The 17,979-nt window shown below is 40.7% G+C and overlaps 1 protein-coding gene across 1 annotated transcript in view; it reads right to left on the bottom strand.

The window, feature by feature from the left end:
* syn3 (synapsin III) overlaps positions 1-17,979 on the bottom strand; it is an 80,512-nt gene extending 62,533 nt beyond the window's left edge. The window contains exons 1-3 of the mRNA XM_028429898.1: positions 17,865-17,979; positions 9,998-10,454; positions 1,735-1,792 (exon numbers count right to left, since the gene is read on the bottom strand). Coding sequence (XP_028285699.1) covers positions 1,735-1,792; positions 9,998-10,395 — 456 coding nt within the window. The 5' untranslated portion in view covers positions 10,396-10,454; positions 17,865-17,979. The remainder of the gene's footprint in view (positions 1-1,734; positions 1,793-9,997; positions 10,455-17,864) is intronic.

The following is a 17,979-nucleotide window of genomic DNA, read 5'->3' as shown; positions in this document are numbered from 1 at the left end:
ACTGTCCAAATGTCTGCTGGGTGGAGATGCTGAAAGCCAACAAAAGTGGGATTGAAGTGAGGAGGAGAAAGTGCAATGGGCCCCTCGACTTTTATTGTCATAGACTAAAAGGGTTCATCCCAGCGTGTCACTAACTTTTCACACAGAGATCGGGTTTCCATCATCCAAAGGCTCCCTGCATGGTGCACAAACAGCCTATGAAGGGTCTGGCTGCTGAAGGCAATTAGCAACTGACTTGTTAGCGTTGCCACAAAGGGCTTCTGGGAAAGAGTGGAGGGTCCAGCAAGAACGATGTAGGTCAGCTGAAGCTATAGAGGGGAGGGGGGATGTGTACCCCCATCAATATCCACTGTTGGCCTAATTAACTCAACATTTTATTGAGGTACAATGACACAAGATCTAAAAGAAAATTATATATCATAGAAAAGTACCACTGCAGCTCCAGCTCTGTCCCACAGAGAAGATGTGACCACAACAGTCGGTTTGAGCAAATCACCGGTCCAGCTTTTTGTGGTCCCTTTTCCTTCTCCCATAAAAATCCAGCACTCCATTTCAAAGAGAGCTTCAGTCTTAACAATGGCTTGCACATGTACAACTGAGCAGTTACTTGAGGTAAATTAGATGCTATCTATGCACTGTAAATACTGTGTGTCTAGACATATAAACATATTTCTGTGCATACTGTATGAGATATTAGCTCAACTGCATTGAATTAAATGTAGGCTTCTCTTTAAAGGATTAGTTCAACATTTGGCTCTCTTCTTTTCTAGAGTTAAATGAGAAGATTGATATTTCTGTCTATAAAGTATGGAATTGCAACTTGGGATTGCTTCACTAACCCTAGCTTAGCATGAAGCCTGGAGGCACAGGAGGAACAGTTCAAGAAGAAACAGCTGCATTACATTAAGGGTGTAACACAAATGAAAATATTCAATACAGCCTAATGAAGCCATCACTCTCACTGAGACAGTCTAGGCACTCAAATACTGCAGTCATCCAGGTTTCCATTTTCATTTGAGAGCTTAAAGCAGGGTAACTGATGAAGCTGCTTGGAGGAGCAGCGAAACGTCAAAATTTTAAGAATGAAAACTCAACAAATCCAGTTGCCCTGCTCCAACCTCTTGAAAGACTGCTGTTTACCTACATGAAATATGATTAATTTAAATGCAGCATTTAGGCTATCAGTGCAGGTTTAGCTGTAAAACCTGTTATAAGAAAACATTATTGTAAGTGCCTCCAGACAAAAGTGACCAAGGTGAGGAGTACAGATTTTGCAGACTTTGCCCATGCAAGTTGCACATGTTTGATAAAACATGTCAGCCCAACTTTTAGCACTAACCCTGCTAACATGCTACAGCCAATGAACCTGGTGCTAGCCATTAAGTTCCATGAAGCAGTGGAATATTATTTCTGGGAGTGGCTACCCTTGCAAAAAGAAATGCACAAAATAATGTGTTAGTTGCTAAATGGCTTACCTTTATCCTAAGCTTGTTAGCTTTCTGTTTAATGTGCAGACATAAGAGTAGCATCAACCCTGTCATCCTGGCAAAATGTATTAGTATAGTTTACGATACATGATAATGCGCTGTATGTGCTCTAAATAATGCACTTAGCCATGCAGACTTTATTCACTTAAAAAGGGAACACATACATTAAGCAATTGAAGCCTTTGAATGATTGATTATTCATATTAATTTTTCACTTGACAAAATGTCTTTATTAACTATACTTCACCTGCTCCACTCGGATTTCATACTCTCCGTTCAGCTTCTTTCCTCGGAAATACTTCGCCCTGCATGGAAAAAGAAGACAGAGTGTGAAGGAACTGACACATTTCATGTGATTTAACCTACTATATGGCAGTGCTACACGTTTTAAAGGATAAATCACTCTGATGCATAGACTGATTTGTGTCTCTCTGGGTCATATGTGCACTTCAGCATGTGGATTCCTCCCTGCAGCAAAGCGTACATGCTCAAACACTCCAACAGTCAAAACAACCTTAAAATATCTTTTTGTTTATTTGATCGAAAGAGAGCTGAAATTTCAACAGACCTTCAACAAATCTTGCAAGTAGGCAAAATAATGACTCACTTTTTCCATGATTACAGAATCTGACCCTACAGGGCTTCAAGTAAACAGAATCCCATGGCAAAGAGCAACTAATGAAATAAAATGCTTTTAATAAAGAGAACTCACTGATTGAGATTGTCCGTGTGTGTCTAACGGCAGTGTATGGTCAAACTATATCAACAACTCAATAAATCACAGCATGCATTCAATTATCTCTCACACAGCTCACACAGTTCAGGAGCCTTGTGACCACAGCATGAAATAGAATAGAGAAATCATCCTGCCCTGATAGATCTGTTTGTTTGAAGTCTGGGACAATGAAACTCCAGTTACTGGAAGACTTATCTGCCTGACCATCAGACATGCTGTATTTAGACTGACCAGGAGACATGTGTGGATTCCCAGTGAAACCATAGTGGAAAGTTGACATTGTTCCATTTTTCTCTTTGGTTGATTTAGGTCTACACTGCACAATAAAACCTGTTTACTGGTTGTTTAGATATGCTAACATGCAATCCCACCAGGCCTGAGTCAAAAACAATCTGATTCAAATCCTGTCACTTGACTGTCTTTAGAGTTTTTTTCACTCTCTCTCAACAATGTTTTTTTCTAACATGTTCAGAGTGTCATCAGAAGTACTCTACCACTAGAAGATGAGGCACTACAACCAGGGCTAATGGTATGAAAAGCTATAAAATCTCTCCTAAATGACCGGGTTGAAATGACATGTTAGAATTCATGCATCTGTATGGAGTTTATACTTATAAATAACATTCATTCGTTTAGCATTCATGAACCACTTTGAGGGGTGGTGCAGTGGCCTTTTGTGTAGAGTTTGCACATTCTTTCTGTACCTTCTGCCCACATTCACACAAGATCTGCATGTTAGGATAACTGGAGTTTCTAAATTTGCAATAGATGTGAGTGTCAGGGGTTATTTGTCTCTGTTGTTGGGGCTCCACCCCACCGTGACTTGTACAGGACCAAGCCAGTTATAGGGATAGACTGACTGAATAAAAATCAGATTTGGCAAGATATTAATTAGCTAGTAGCAAAATCACAGCTAAAATGTTCCTGATTTGCCTGAAAACAGCAATTTGTGAATATTCAAAAAGAATATGTTGAGTAGTTATTTGGGTGACTGTGGGCTAAACAATTAATCACAATCTGTGCTCATGTTCACTTATTTTACTGTATCAAACATTTCTGACTAGACACTAACCACACCAAACTATAGCTGAGTGTACTAATACATTAAAATGAAGTAAAACAGGGTGGAGACAACAGATATTTGTGCACCACAGAATTTATGCTGACATTACTACCTGTTCTTAGTAACTTAATTTTTTCCTTTTCTATAAGGTTTTTGCAACAGCAGTCTAGTATATATATATTTATATATTGATAAGATCTGATTACCTGACTGATGATGACCCACTTTTTGTCTTGAAGGCAGCAGCACATTTTTAATCTGATCTAGAATGCATTTATTAGTACTAATGTTACAACGTGTCCTGAAAAGCACCATATTTCATGTCTTTTTTTCCAAGCACACATTATTGTTGTGTCTTCACGGCCATGTCCCAGTGCTCTATGGGTCTCAGTGCTGAACTCTCACCCCTCCCAGGCGTGGGACAGTTAACAATCTGTCAAGGGCCTCAGGCTGAGTAGCGGAGGATCTAGGCTACACGCTAGAGGCCTTATGTTACTGGGACATGCTGTTTGAGAGTTTGAGTGCTCTTCAACCTACTCACATACTAAAACACATCTCCCTTTTGCCTCTCATCAAACAAAGCCTCCTCTTCCTGTCTTCTTCATGTTTCCCTGCTCTTGTTTTTTTCATCTGCCTACATGTGTCCTTTTAGGTCTGTTCATTAGCGTTTATTACAGTCACTGAGGAGGATCCTGCTCTTGACATATCCCAGCTGTTGGACTTTTTAGTTTTAGGTCCATAGCTGTCTAATTCTCTGTAATTTTGGAAGCGGTGAATCTTCAGCACGGCTGACCTACATAGTCAACAGGCAGTGCCCCCTGTCACTTGGGACCACCGCCGCCTCAGAGCATTAAGCAGGACCTGCAGCCTCACTGCTTAAAAATGACTGGTATGCATTTCAATGTATTGCAAAACATGTCGTCACTTTGGGTGATCAATTTAATTTATAGGCCGCTGGGCTGTCTGGTTTGAGCAAGCGTTTTACATGTGTTCAAATGTAAACATTCAACTGCAAAGAGGTCTGGGCTTTCCACGTCTCAATCGTGCACACACCCACTGTATAAACACCATGAAGTTGAATTCCTCCTTTTTTTACCATGAGAATATGTTACTTCTTTTGTGTACCACTAATAGAAAGTGTATGAGTCATGCACAGGACCAATTGCCGCTCCAGGGTTTTTTTTTTCCTTACAGTTATCACTGCTTCCATTTGTATCCACTCCTGAAGTTATACTAATACTGCTGTGTTTACAGAGGAGATTTTCTATAATGGCCACATATTTTTACATGAAGATTAAATTTTCCACGTGTTGGTTTAGCCTGTGTTCTCTCTTTTGTATGGTACAAGGTTCACAAGGTTCCTGCAACCACTGATTCTTTTGGGCACTGGACGCCAACAGAAACAAACTGTCAACACAAATGCAACATTACATAGCAACATTACATCATGGTGAATGCACATCCACTTTTCATTTATGATCATGACGGCTGTGAGACTGCATAGCAACAGTAAAGCTGAGGCCAGAAACCCAAAGCAATTAGCCAACAAAGCTACAAACCTTTGTAAATTAATCACTACAATCAATGCCTTGAGCTGCCTATATCTGTGGTGCTAATAAATCAGGCAAACATTTACAAAGTTTATTTAGCACTATTTGAGATTCCACAAGGTCACAGTAATGATGGCTGTCATCCAGGAATGTGGATTTTAACTCATCCAACCAGCCCAATTCACCTGTTTATCACTGTTGGTGATTTCTATCCTAAATCATATACATGTGAAGTCTAATGTCCTGTATTCTAAGTTACTCTTGTGACTATACTTATGCTCCTGTGACCTTTCATGTACTGTGTATTGAGCTGTTATGACAGATAACAAAGGGTATAAGAAGCGAGCTGCTTAGAAAAGACCTTAAACATTCCTTCAGAGACTTCTGTCTGTGTATGTGACTGCTCCTCCTTGCAAGAATCACCTGAGTGATTAACAGTTGATATTTTGGGTTTTAATTCCTAACAATCACCCTCAGACTACTGCCTTTTCTCTGACATGAAGTGGTTGCCATTTTAAAAGCGCTGATCAACACGTTTGTGGACCATTTTTCTATGAATTTTTGGAAAACAGCAATCTCTGCATCTAACATTAAGGTTATGTTAAAGATGCTAATACTTGGCAGTTTTTGCCTTCTTGAGGCACCACCCTGATTAAAACATGAGGATTTTCAGCTATTTTTGCCAGTGTGGCCTTCTGGTTTCAAAACACAATGAAACCCCTCTTTCACGGCACAGGGCAACCATAGGATCTCATCGAACTCTGCTGCATACATGAAGAAGTAAACACTTTGCCAGAGCAGGGCTGAATTGAGCAATCAGATGCTCATATTATTCAGAACACAGAGCAAACAGACTGACAGCTACTTGGCAAATTGTCTTGCATGCCAGCTTGAAAGAGAGTGAGAGAGGGACATGGAGACAGAAAAGGAGGGATTGTTGGTTGCTTGCAGTGATGCTCTCACTGCTGTGTACTGCTATTGTGCATCAGTCATTGCTGGAGGCCAAGCCTGTCAGGACAGAGCAGGGTTTCCCCAGAGACCCCAGCCTCTCTGATGGAATGCCCAGGAGGAAATTCAGCCCCAGGGGGAGTGAAGGATGGATGGACAGACACCATCATGGCTATACGGAGGGACAGGACAAACTGATAAGTGACCTGTCTGTCATCATAGTGAAAGTTCAAGGAAAGGTTTGTGGCACTGAACCAAGTAGCACTTACATACATACGTGTTACACATAAATATTCATAGGACATCTTGGCTGGTGTGTGTGTGCAAAATTAGCACATAGGTCCAAGGGAGAAAGTATAACATACATGTTTTATCCCTCAGGTTATGTATATCTACCAACTCCTGAAGAAATTCGTCTAAATGTAACTAAATTGGAAACAAAAACAGTGAAGCTACATGTCATTTAAACCAAAACAATGATGCCTCAATGCTCCGCAGAGGTAAACTACACGAAATGAACAGTATAATCAATACTTTTAAAGTTTACATCATTGATTAGAGGCATATTGATGACAGCTGCTGAAACCTGCTGATCTGAACATAGCCTGAAACAGTAATGATGCTGACAGAAGATAAACTGGAACCATTTACCACCTATCGCGATGAACATCTGCCAACAAAACTGAATAAAGTTGTGTTGTGGTTTTCTCCTTCTACCATAGGCTTTCCTCCAGATAAAGCTGTTCTGTTGATGCTGCGGTCCCTGTTAAACCCGGGTGGCCACTAACAGGATTAGATCCATGTTGATTTATGGAAATGCTTAAAAAACACAACACATCTGTTTAGAGCAGGGGTGGGCAATTGTTTTTTGCAAGGGCCACATACTTTCATAAGAAAATCAAAGAGCCACATTTTTTCATAAATAATATTATAAATTGTAGATAATATTATAAATATGCTCCTGTTACATTTTCATCATTGTAAGAATCTTTTGCTCACTTACTGCTCACTCCTCTGTCCTCTGTGTGTGTGTCCATGTCTACTTTGAGTGTGTGCTGGTTGTATGTTGAAACACACACACAGTGCAGAGCAGCACAGATGATGTAAAGATATTTTTACAGGAGAAAACAGAGTTAAAGTAAAAGGTAAAGTAGCAAATCCCAGAGTTCTGAAAGTCGGGCAAGATCTGTGCTTTTTAAGAGCAGATGACGAGGAAATATGTCGACTGCAGCACCGCGGTAACATCTGAATGCGCCGTGGACTTTCTGTGTGCTTTACCGTATATAGCATAGTCGCACAGCATTTTTAAAGTGTACACAGCATGACCTTGTCTCTTCAGAGAGTAGATGGGATTATGCAGTACAGCACCTTGAAGCAGACTAGGAGGGTTGAAAAGACGTTACCGGTAATGCCGTGCTCAAAAGCTGACTTTTGCTGCCTTTGTTTAATATTGTGTGCATGGTCCGCCAGCCACATTGAAGATGCAAGTGGGCCGGGTGTGGCCCGCGGGCTGTGCTTTGCCCAAGTCTGGTTTAGAGGGTGACTCCTGGATGGCATTTAGACTTATGTAGTTTAAATTGAAAAAATAAAACTGAGATTATATTTGGAATCATTACAGCATCAGACTTTGCTATTGTTAGAGCAATCCAGCACAGACATTGTAAACAGTAAAGCTGCACATACCTGTTTCCTAATGTTCAGAATGACACAAGCCAGCTCTGCTGCACATCATCACAGATATGTTTCCAAAGCAGCAGCCCAAACCTTTGGCTTTTTCTGAGTTTTACTTGCATCTGGGAGTTGAGCAATAACTATTCAGACGCCTGTTCATGTTGTACCTTTACCCCTTGTGACATATTTATGTTATGGTGCCCTCGTAAGTCTTAGAAAGAATTACACTCCATTTTTTTTTTTAAAAAATGATCTTAGGGAAGACAGCAGTCATTTGGTACTTTCTTCTCTAAAACAGCTTCAAATATTCTCTGACATTTGTCAATATATTCTTACAAATGAAGAACCACGGCAGAGAAAGAGTCAGAACTGTCAAATACTGCCATCTACTGGACAAAGCTCTTCACTACAACACTAAAATTTCAAGACAGGATGGTGAGGCTTCAACTGAACTATAGTGCCACACTATGGCTAATAATGGGACAGCTAAACACAAACAAATCCAATCTTAATGCTAATAATCAGCAGTAAAAATATATATTTTGTGCTGCTGCTTTTAAAATAGTAAAAACAAAATGACATGCTACACTTGAAACTAGGAGCCAAACATTCAAGAGCTGGAGCAAATCTTTCTGTCTCTGCAGAAAGCATTTGTATCTAACTAGTGAAATGAGGGTATAAGACAGACAGTGTGAGCCACCTCACACAAATGAGATTTGTTACACTTGCATATGGATTATAGAAACATCTTCCCACATCTTTCCAAACAGGGGAATGAGTTCCTTCCCTTGTAAAAATCTGCCACAAAATCTTATTAAAATAATGCAAACCATGTCAAAGAGCTGCTCAAGATATGTGAATCTAGTAACACATCACATTGTAAGCAGCAAACTGCATTATGACTGGTTTATAGTTATACCTTAAAATCAGCCCTCCACTGTTAAAGTAAAAGGATGATGTTTAAATCAAAGGCTTAGACTACATCACAGTATAATCCAGCACAACCCCACACTTCACTGGGTTGTATTATATTGTGCAGGTGTTGTTGCCGTTCAACCGTGTGTGTCCTTTACACTAAAAAAAGCAACAGACCACTTGTCAAAGCCTCCATTATCCTCTCTGTACTTAAGTAAGTGAGTTTGTTTAGGTGAATAAAAAGCCCCTGCTGTTCTCTCGAGAGTAAGGATGCTCCTTCAGAGAGACTGAATGAGCCTGGCTTCCTCAGAGGTTGGACGACTTATTTCAAAAACACCAGGGTGTGAAGAGGAACAGGCCCTTTGGGGATTTTATCCTACTGGCTTAAATAAAGGAGGCCACCCAGCTTCACAGAAAATTGAGAGCAATCTTGGTGCTTTTGAAACAGCTGTCAGCGAGGCGCTTTAATTTAGTAATCATTTTTAGACCCCAGCCTGATCTCCCCACAGAGGATGCTTCTGTACATAAAGATCTGCTAATTTTGCTCACAGATTTAAAGGGCAGAAAACAGCTAATAACTGCCTCATTGAGGTCAATCCACCAGCAAATGTCTGGCAACAGAATAACAATTCATGAAACGTAAGAGTGGTTTATCGATTTAGCAAGACAAACATTATAAACTGGCTGCTGTGCGTCTTGACTACAGCTCTGGAAATCAATGCGTACATAGTGTGGAGCAAAAGGCAGCTGATCTCAGCTTTCATAAAGATGAACTTGTCTTTTCTCATTAAAGCTCATTTATTTTCCTGTCATCTCCACCAAAAAGTCCTCCCGTTACCATGACAATTCTTATTCCATGACAGAGAGCTACGGTAAAGCCAAGGACAAACACGTATAAGAATGAGTTGTTTCACTCCTTTCAAAACTAAAATCAAAGAATGTTTTGATTTAGCAGGAAATAAAACTTAAAAGAGCACTATAATGGAACCTCTCTTCATATGCTGATGTTTTTTAATCGACACTTGGAAGTTGTTTCCAAAGTAACATTTTGTAAAATTCACCCATTTACTTTTTGTCTAGACTTAGAAGAGAAGATTAAATGTAAAAGTAAGAATAAAACCCTTGTTAATAGTGACACCTGTGGCGGTTATGTGAACTGCTGTCTGTTATGCATACTAACAGTGCATATATTCTATGTGAGGAACAACCTGGGAATCAAGTTAAATTAGGCACACCCCACTAGGCTAAGGTCATGCTGGGAGGCTAACCGCCTCTGCTTTGAACTCCACTAACTATTAGAAAGCAATACTTTGCCCAATTGATTCTATCATCTCCTTATTGAGCCAGCTCTAACCTAGACCCTACAGAGCATAACTTTAGAGATGATACTTCCAATCAGTAAGTAAGCTAGGATGCTCATTTGTTTTAGTGATTCTTCATAGGAAGTATTCAAGGGGACAAACTTCAAATGAACTAAAAAGTTTTTCAGTTTGTCATAGTGTGTTGAACTCAGTACTGATTTGGGAGGATTCTTATGATCTATTATTTCAAAGTTCAAAAACCAGGCAACATAGTGTGAAGGAACAATTTCTGCACACACACTATAATTCTACAACTTACGACTCACCAGTCTGTGTGCTGATCATCGATTACCAGAAGGATCTTGGGCTTGCGTACCACAGGCTTGGCTGGCTGACTGCTTCCTGCAGAGGCTCCCTCAGCTGCTGATGCTGCCGCTGATTTGGCATGAGCAGCGGCGGCTACATTCTGAGCCATCTGTGCACTTTTCACCACGCTGGAGAAGGAGCTGAGGAAGCTCCCTGTGCCAGAGGCCGGGCCGGCAGCAGGGCCTCCACCTTGGGCCTGGTTCGGGACACTCGGGGGCTGCCGTCTCTCTGTGGCCGGAGAGGCAGGAGAGGATGTGGAAGAACCAGGAGGGGCTGGCCTCTGCAGATCCATCATGTAGCCATTGGGGAGATTAGCCACAAAGCTGCTGTCTGACAGGCGCCGGCGAAGGTAGTTCATGGTGACAGGCTGGTGGGTAGTCAGGCCAGACGAGGTGAGGGGGAAGAATGCCTGAGGTCCTACAGGGGAGACAAGGCATAACAGAAAGCCTGTTTACACACAGTTTCACATCTTTACACACTTTCATGTGTGATTTTGATTCACACTAAGATTTAGTTTTTAGCTGCTTTCAATCATAATTCAAGCCTTAGGAGGCAGATATCATAAACAAGAAAGAACTAATAAACTCAAGAGAGAGCAGCTGATGATTAATACAGTTAACACTGACACTTACGATGTTAACAGAAACAATAACTTTGGTTTTAAACCTTCAGCTGTCTACCAGCAATGCACATGTAGCTCAGGATTGGATTTTATGCCACAGATGGTCTAGAGCAAAACATGATATTTTTCTACTTTCTGTTATTCACACCAATTAACAAACATGAGATCTTGAGTGAAAGAATGGACTTGGAAAACACTGAAGTGTCAGCGTATGAAGGTGTTATACAGGAACAGATATGACTGCCATGTTGTTGAAGGTGTTCTACTGTGATTTTTTATAGCAGTTGTGAATCTGCTAAAGCTGATTTGCATACGATGAAGTTACCCAGGCAGGGTGGGATACAAACCGCTGGCAAATAATTCAGTGACACAGCAATGATGATGCAAAGTTGGATGAGATTCACAGCTTTTTTCTTTGCAAGGCAGATGAAGCCCATTGGGAGAAAGAAAACAGTTACATAACACATGAAACCCAGTGTGAGACATTCAAACAGATTAGCTATCAAACTGCAGGGAAGCAAGCATGCTAGCAGAGGGAACAGAAACTTTTAAACCTGATAAAAACTAGGACACTCTCGTAGCGAGTGAAGCCTGGGTGAGATAAAAGTGCATTTCTTATTGAGGCATCATGTCTCAGGCGGATGTGCCTGGTGTTTGTGGCAGTGTGGTTGTAGAGAAAGGGGGAGGAGGATCTTACAGGCCTATGACAGGGGGAAGAGGATCTGGAGCAAATATTTAATTTTGACAAGTTAATGTAGTTAGGCGATCATCATCAGGAAGTCTTTGTCTGATCGTATGTAGAACAAAAAGAAACTTATATCTGAGCGCCATAGAACCTGTATTGTAGTATTTTAGCTCCGGGAGCTGATATAATAGTGTAATAATGTCCATTCAAGCAGCAAACAACTTGTTTCGACCTTGGATGTGTTTCAGAATATATGTTACAGTGCAAATCTAGGTATCAAGGTAGAAAGAAAAAAGTCAGCAGTTAGCGAATTGTGATTTTGCAGAAGTTGCCAGCTTGGACCTCAGAAAGAATTACACCACCATCATCATCATCGCCTTTACATAGAAGGTGGATAAGTTCAGATCCACATTCCTGGTGACAGGAATGACTTTCAAGAGGCTCATTGGGCATTATGTGATGATCATTGCTTGTGTGGGGACCCCTCTGGAGGTCCAAGATGCTGACTTGACCCCTTGTACGCAGCAGCAAGATGAAGCATCTAGGACTGACTTGGTCATAGTATAGTCATAGTCATCTCACTATGCTCACCTCAGTCAGCAAGATGCTTGTTCTCATGAGCAATACCAGCAAAACTGAAGATGTAATACAGTATGTCTTGTAGCAGTTGGACTGCCTTCCCCCCGGGAATAGTGTATTAATCACCACAAAGCTGTTCAAGAGCAGGGCTTATGTCAAATTACAGAAAATTACTAGAAAACAGACAGAATAAAGACAAACAACAAACAGCTGCAACAGCCAGGGCCACTGATTGCTGGCTCTGTTCTCTTGGGATACGCTTGATCCTATTGAACAGATAAGGAGCTGTCTACTGAAAATCACTATCTTTACACCACTTTCACATTCTCCACTTTCTCAACATCGCATAATCTGCTTTCCCTCTGTGCCTGGAGCTATTAAATCCTTACAGGCTTTGCCTCTCTGCACTATATCCACATGGGGGAGGAATCCACAGGAACCCCATGCTTTGTTACTGCCGGCCTGATGACAAACATCACTGATGAGACTGAAAGAGGGAGAGCTGGATGGATGCTCATGCTCTTTCAATAACCGTTGTGTGTTAACCTTTCAAATAGCCTTCTTTAGCTCAATATAAAACAATGTCAGATCATTTCTAAGGTACACTCATGATTGACAGCCTATGAGTGTCATACTGAGGAATCATTAGAGAAGTCCTTAAACTCCAACAGCAACTATTACAGCTCACCCGTAACAGGCTTTGCTCTATAATGATTGGGAAGAACAGGATAATGCCACACCAGAATCTGAGACCTTCTGACGTACGATGTGAGTTTTCTATATTTAAAAATCTTGTAATTGATGAAGAGTCGAGAACAAGAGACATAGCAGCGCCTTTCCTGTTCCTACATTCTTCACATCCTGGCTGTGAATCTGCTAACTCTATCACCTATTCTGACTGGCTGTTCTGTGTATTTACACATCAAATGCGCCACAATTGTTCGAGTAACTGTTGTGACATGTGCCATTTCCTTCGTCCATTGGCACCATGGCAGGACACTTACTAGGTGTTTACTAAATTCAAAAACTCTTTGCTGTCTTAGCCACAAATGTTATCTGTCCCCATTCAAGCAGCACATGCATTCGACTTTGACTGAAGGGTGTAAAAAAAGTCACTGGTTTGCATGCTGCATCCTATGGTTTATCATTGTTGATTACTTAATGTATAGCTGCAAGATTTCCAGCAGTGCTTTCATGACATCAGATGTGACAGAAAAAAACGTGAGTAAGTCCTCTGTTACTGCTAGAACAGCCTGTCCTCACCATGTTTAAGTTATATTTTCAGGCATAACAGTCTTTAATTGACAGGGAGGGAGGGAGAGGATCACAGATAGCAAAGGGTGATTTCTAAAGCTATGTGGCTAACAAGTGCATGCAAAATATGTTGGTCAGATGTGGCTCATCATCATGATTGCCAAGAAAATTGTGGAAAAAATGGATGCATTTTGTAATGTCTATACTGTTTATTTTTACCAAAGTGTTTACTGCTCAGAGGCATCACCACTTTCCGTCCATCCAAATGCCTACTGTATGTGATTCAGGAAATTGACTTATTCTGTTCATGTGTAAAAAAAACACACAAAAAAGTGATTTTGGTCTCAAAGTGTTATTTGGATATAGGAAACTGTGATGAGACTTTAACAGCATACACCAGCATACTGATACAATCCTTAGTGCCTTTAGCTTCTGTAGCTTACAAGAACATACAACACTCCCTTCACCCCACTCCAACAGACACTGTAACAACACTGGTAAACTAGAACGAGCTAAGGGATCAGTGTCTGACTCCCTGGTGTGCGGCATGTCACCACGAGCAGTCGTACACGGCTTTTATTATTCATGACAGTCAGAGCGGAGGGGTTGGGAATACGACTGGTTGGAGCGGGGTTGGAGGGGTGTGGTGGGTCACTGGCTGGACCTCAGTCACAGTGAGGAGAATTAAATTGACGACAGAGTGGGAGAGCGTAGAGACATACAGTAATGCTGGGACAAGGAGGTAGCGGCAACTTGCCCTGAGGGATTCTGGGGGATTATTAATAAACGTGTGGGACTCGCTGGCAGATGGATGTTCTCAACAGTTAGTATCCTGGAGTTTTAAAGTGAGAATTCCTTGGAGTCAGCGCTGTTGTCATGGTTACTATGGATTATATTTATATTTTTTATTCTTTGTCCATATGTCCAGCTCTGACTTAAGACAGAAACTATTAATGGTTCTAAAGAATGATTTTTATCCTACCCTTTGCTGTTTTTGTAAATCATTCTCTTCAACTTGTCAAAGGCAAATTGAAATATGTAAAATAATGTACATCTAGAGGGCAGACACATATTATACACACAATATATACCAATCAATTTATGTTTCTCTGATCCCTCTGCATTGCCGTCCTGCCTTCTTGCTTCACACTTAAGTAATCACTGTTTTGTTTTTGACTCCATCTTTAACAACCTAAAATTATGGTTTCATGCAGTTACATTTAGCTCAAGCAATCACCTTATGTCATCTTAACCAGTTATCATGTCCCTGTCTGAGCTGTGCTCACTGTTTTCTGTTCATAAATCTACTCAAATATCTACAAAACAGTGATGTTGCACATCCTCTTTAATTACATATATGTCCCAAACTTTGGTTCAGTTAGAGGCTACAGGCAGAGACGTCCTAATCTGAGTTTTTTCAAGACTTGCCTGCATGCACTGCCCTCTGCTAATGAACAGATCCAGACTGTTAAAACACAACAGCACCAGATGAGCTACAGCGTTTCTACAGTCACTTGGCAACTGTGTTTTACTTGTAGTCCTACACACAGGGCAGCATCCCGTCTAAGTCACACACTGCTCTTACTTTACAGGGAACAGTGATGTTAACATTATGACTCATCATTGTGTGCCTAGCAGCACTCTGCAATCTTATTAATGTACGTACTAGGAGGATAAATATCCTGTGGAAAAAGCATCTGTAGAGACTTCTCCTTACGAACCACTGTCATATATTTATAATACCAACAGTAACGCCCCAGAATTGAATAGATTAAGGACTTAAGCTTGTCCACAGTCCACTGACATCATAACATCAAGGAACTATACAGGATGGTACATACATTTCACGCATCTTTAACTTCCCATGCATTTCGGCTAAAATGTCCACAGACATGCTGTTGAGTTGCTGGGGAAGGCTGTACATAGAAGTCTGCTGCTCATTTCTCATTTTTTTTTTTAATCGGCTATTACAACCTTGTAAAATGTCAGCTTGTGAAGACACCATTAGGTTCAGGCTGTTGACTTCATTGCACCAAAATGCGAACATGCTGTGAATCACTTTGAGCACAATGCTTCTGTTTTGTTCTGACTCTTCAAGTAATCTTTGAATATGAAAATAAGAACACAAAGTATAAGCCCTTATCTGGATCTCTCACAGCTCTCTGTGTTTCCTGAATAACCAGCAGGAATGCCAAAGTCATTCTTGAACTGTGAACCTCGATGACTGCAGAGCCAGAATGTGTTCTGTGACACAACAGTCTCAGCTCACTGTGAGTGTCTGCTGCGCTGACAGGCTGGTGAGACACGGAGTCACATGCAGTGACCTCACCACACCTCACACTGCAGATGCCACATTAGTTCACATGCACACAGAAGGCCTGGTGGCAGAAATGTATTTCTGTCTATATGTTCTGTACCACTGCAGAGATTAAACTGGCCCATTTAAAACAGCTTAAGAAGCAACAAGCTTTTGTAACTCAGTAAAAACAGATGCCTACAAAATATTTGCTTTCAGCACTTAAAATGAAACAACATCCATTCTTACTACAACAGACCAGTCATTCCCTTTATATCTTGGTTATGAGTAAAGCTGTGTTGATGAATCATTACTATATAAACAGCATCAACAGCACATCAATTCATTCAGAACAAAACAACCCCCACATTACTATAACTTCCCGCTACACTGTGGTCATCTTTCACAAATCAGCCTTGTTTTCTGCCTGGACTTGGTGCACATCAAGATGCAGCAGCTAATTAAGGACAGAAAGGTCAGTGTTATTTTGCAATTCATCATTTAGCCAGAAACGAGGATCATTAGCGGCTGCAGCCATCCTTTCATGCTGAGGAGCATCTGTTGGAAGAAAAGCTGATAACTGGTTGCGGACAGAGCGCTTGTGTCCACCTCCTGATGGCCTGGTTAATATTTCATGGTGTTTAAAGTATGCCGTCATTATCAGTCAATATTCAGAACTGAGCTATAATACAACATCCACCTTATATCTATAGCTATGGATGTTTGAATCTTTATAGCTACTGAAAACTACATTTTACATGGTTACAGTTTTTTATGCTATTAAATACCTGACTAAACAAACTATAATAATATTTATTGGTTGTTCAGCAGCTATCCTTCATTTTGTTATCTCTAAGTGACAATTGGGATACCTTATACTAAAATACAAGGTAAGAAGCAGAAATGTAACTGGAGGTTTTACTCACAAAAATAAGGTAAGACCAAATTAAAGCATTATTTTTACATTGACAGTGGACAAAGATGCTACTTACTGAGATAAACCTAAGAAGCTTGTCCCCATTTTAGCGTTTTTGTGCCCATTATTTAGATTTTTGTGCAACTTTTGAATTATTAACAGGGCTGTGTTTAGCAATAAAAATATTCTAAAATTATTGATATGTGTGTGATATTCTGTGTGTGTAAATATGCATGGGTGTCATAAGTGGGAAAAGACCGGAAGTTATCCATCACAGGAAGTACAGCATGTAATCTACTTTCAAATTATATTAGCAGCACTTCAAGATGTTGGACTGCTTGGAAAGACACTGAGATCATGTAGAGAACCTGCCCTTGTTCTACAATGTGCTAGGGAAATAATTACGTCACAAAATACAGTATTAGACAGATTTGCTGACAGCTAGCATGCAAGACCAGCTATAGAAGGTGTTCATTGTAGGAATGTGTCTTACATGACTGTTTAGCATGTTAAAAATCCAACTTATGGCTACACTTGACTTTGTCTCTCTGTACCACCTGTTTGACATCAAACAGCTAGTTTGAGTGTGAGCTGCAAGCTAGCTAGCATGTGAGCCTCCAGAAAGATAGCTACTGAAACATTAACAGCTAAACAGTCAACTCTTTTGATTTTATTATCTGCAAACATTTTGTGAATGTTAGTATATATTTCCCAGGTGGCCAACAACCTGACTCTAAATGAATACTTAATGTTGTACTGTGACTGTTGAATATGGCTAACGTTATGCTAATATGTAAACCTAATGTGTCAATACCAATTTCCACTGCCCTCAATTGGCCAAAAATAGTTAAAAATGATAACTATTAATAAGTTAAAAATGACTAGGCATTCATAACATTTATTAACACAAATAAAAAACATAGAACATAATAAAAGCTAGCTGCTATCGCAGAGAAATGCACAGTTTGGGTGACATAACAGCTTAATCTGTCTCTGTGTCACGGTTTGAAATGAGATTCCACACTGCAAGATCACAGCCTATAAAAATAAACTACCTGCATCAACAGTGCAGCGGCTCCCCCCGGTCACTGGTGTGAAATGGATACCCCCTCTCCTCACCTCCCTCTCGTAGTGAAACGCTGAGCGGAGGAGTGACTGGACTGTGGGCTGCAGAGACACGGCTGAGGGAATCCCTGCACAGACCCTCTGTGTATCACAAAGATGCCTATTCACGTCAGCCTGACACACCGAAACACTGAAACACTGGTTCACGCCACAGATTATCCGTGGAATAAAAGGCTAATTAGTGGCAGGGGGGGGAGATGATAATAATTCAATTCTCGGACAGATAAGCACCATTGTGTAAAAAAGACCTTGTTTCTGCAAACAGCCCTCCCCACAACAGGAAAAACAAACACGCTGACAAAAGCTGGAAACAAAACATGGAAATTATGATGGAAAAGCACACAATTTACCTGGGCTGCTGTCAGTGATAAGCAAGTGTCGGAAGATGACTCTCTTCTTCCTCTTCTTCTTCTTCTTCTTCTTCTGCTGCTGCTTCTTCTTCTTCTGCGCTCAGGTCCACGGTCC

Source organism: Parambassis ranga, chromosome 2 (assembly GCF_900634625.1).
Source record: "Parambassis ranga chromosome 2, fParRan2.1, whole genome shotgun sequence".
NCBI lineage: Eukaryota > Metazoa > Chordata > Actinopteri > Ambassidae > Parambassis > Parambassis ranga.
This window is presented reverse-complemented; position numbering and strand designations above follow the sequence as displayed.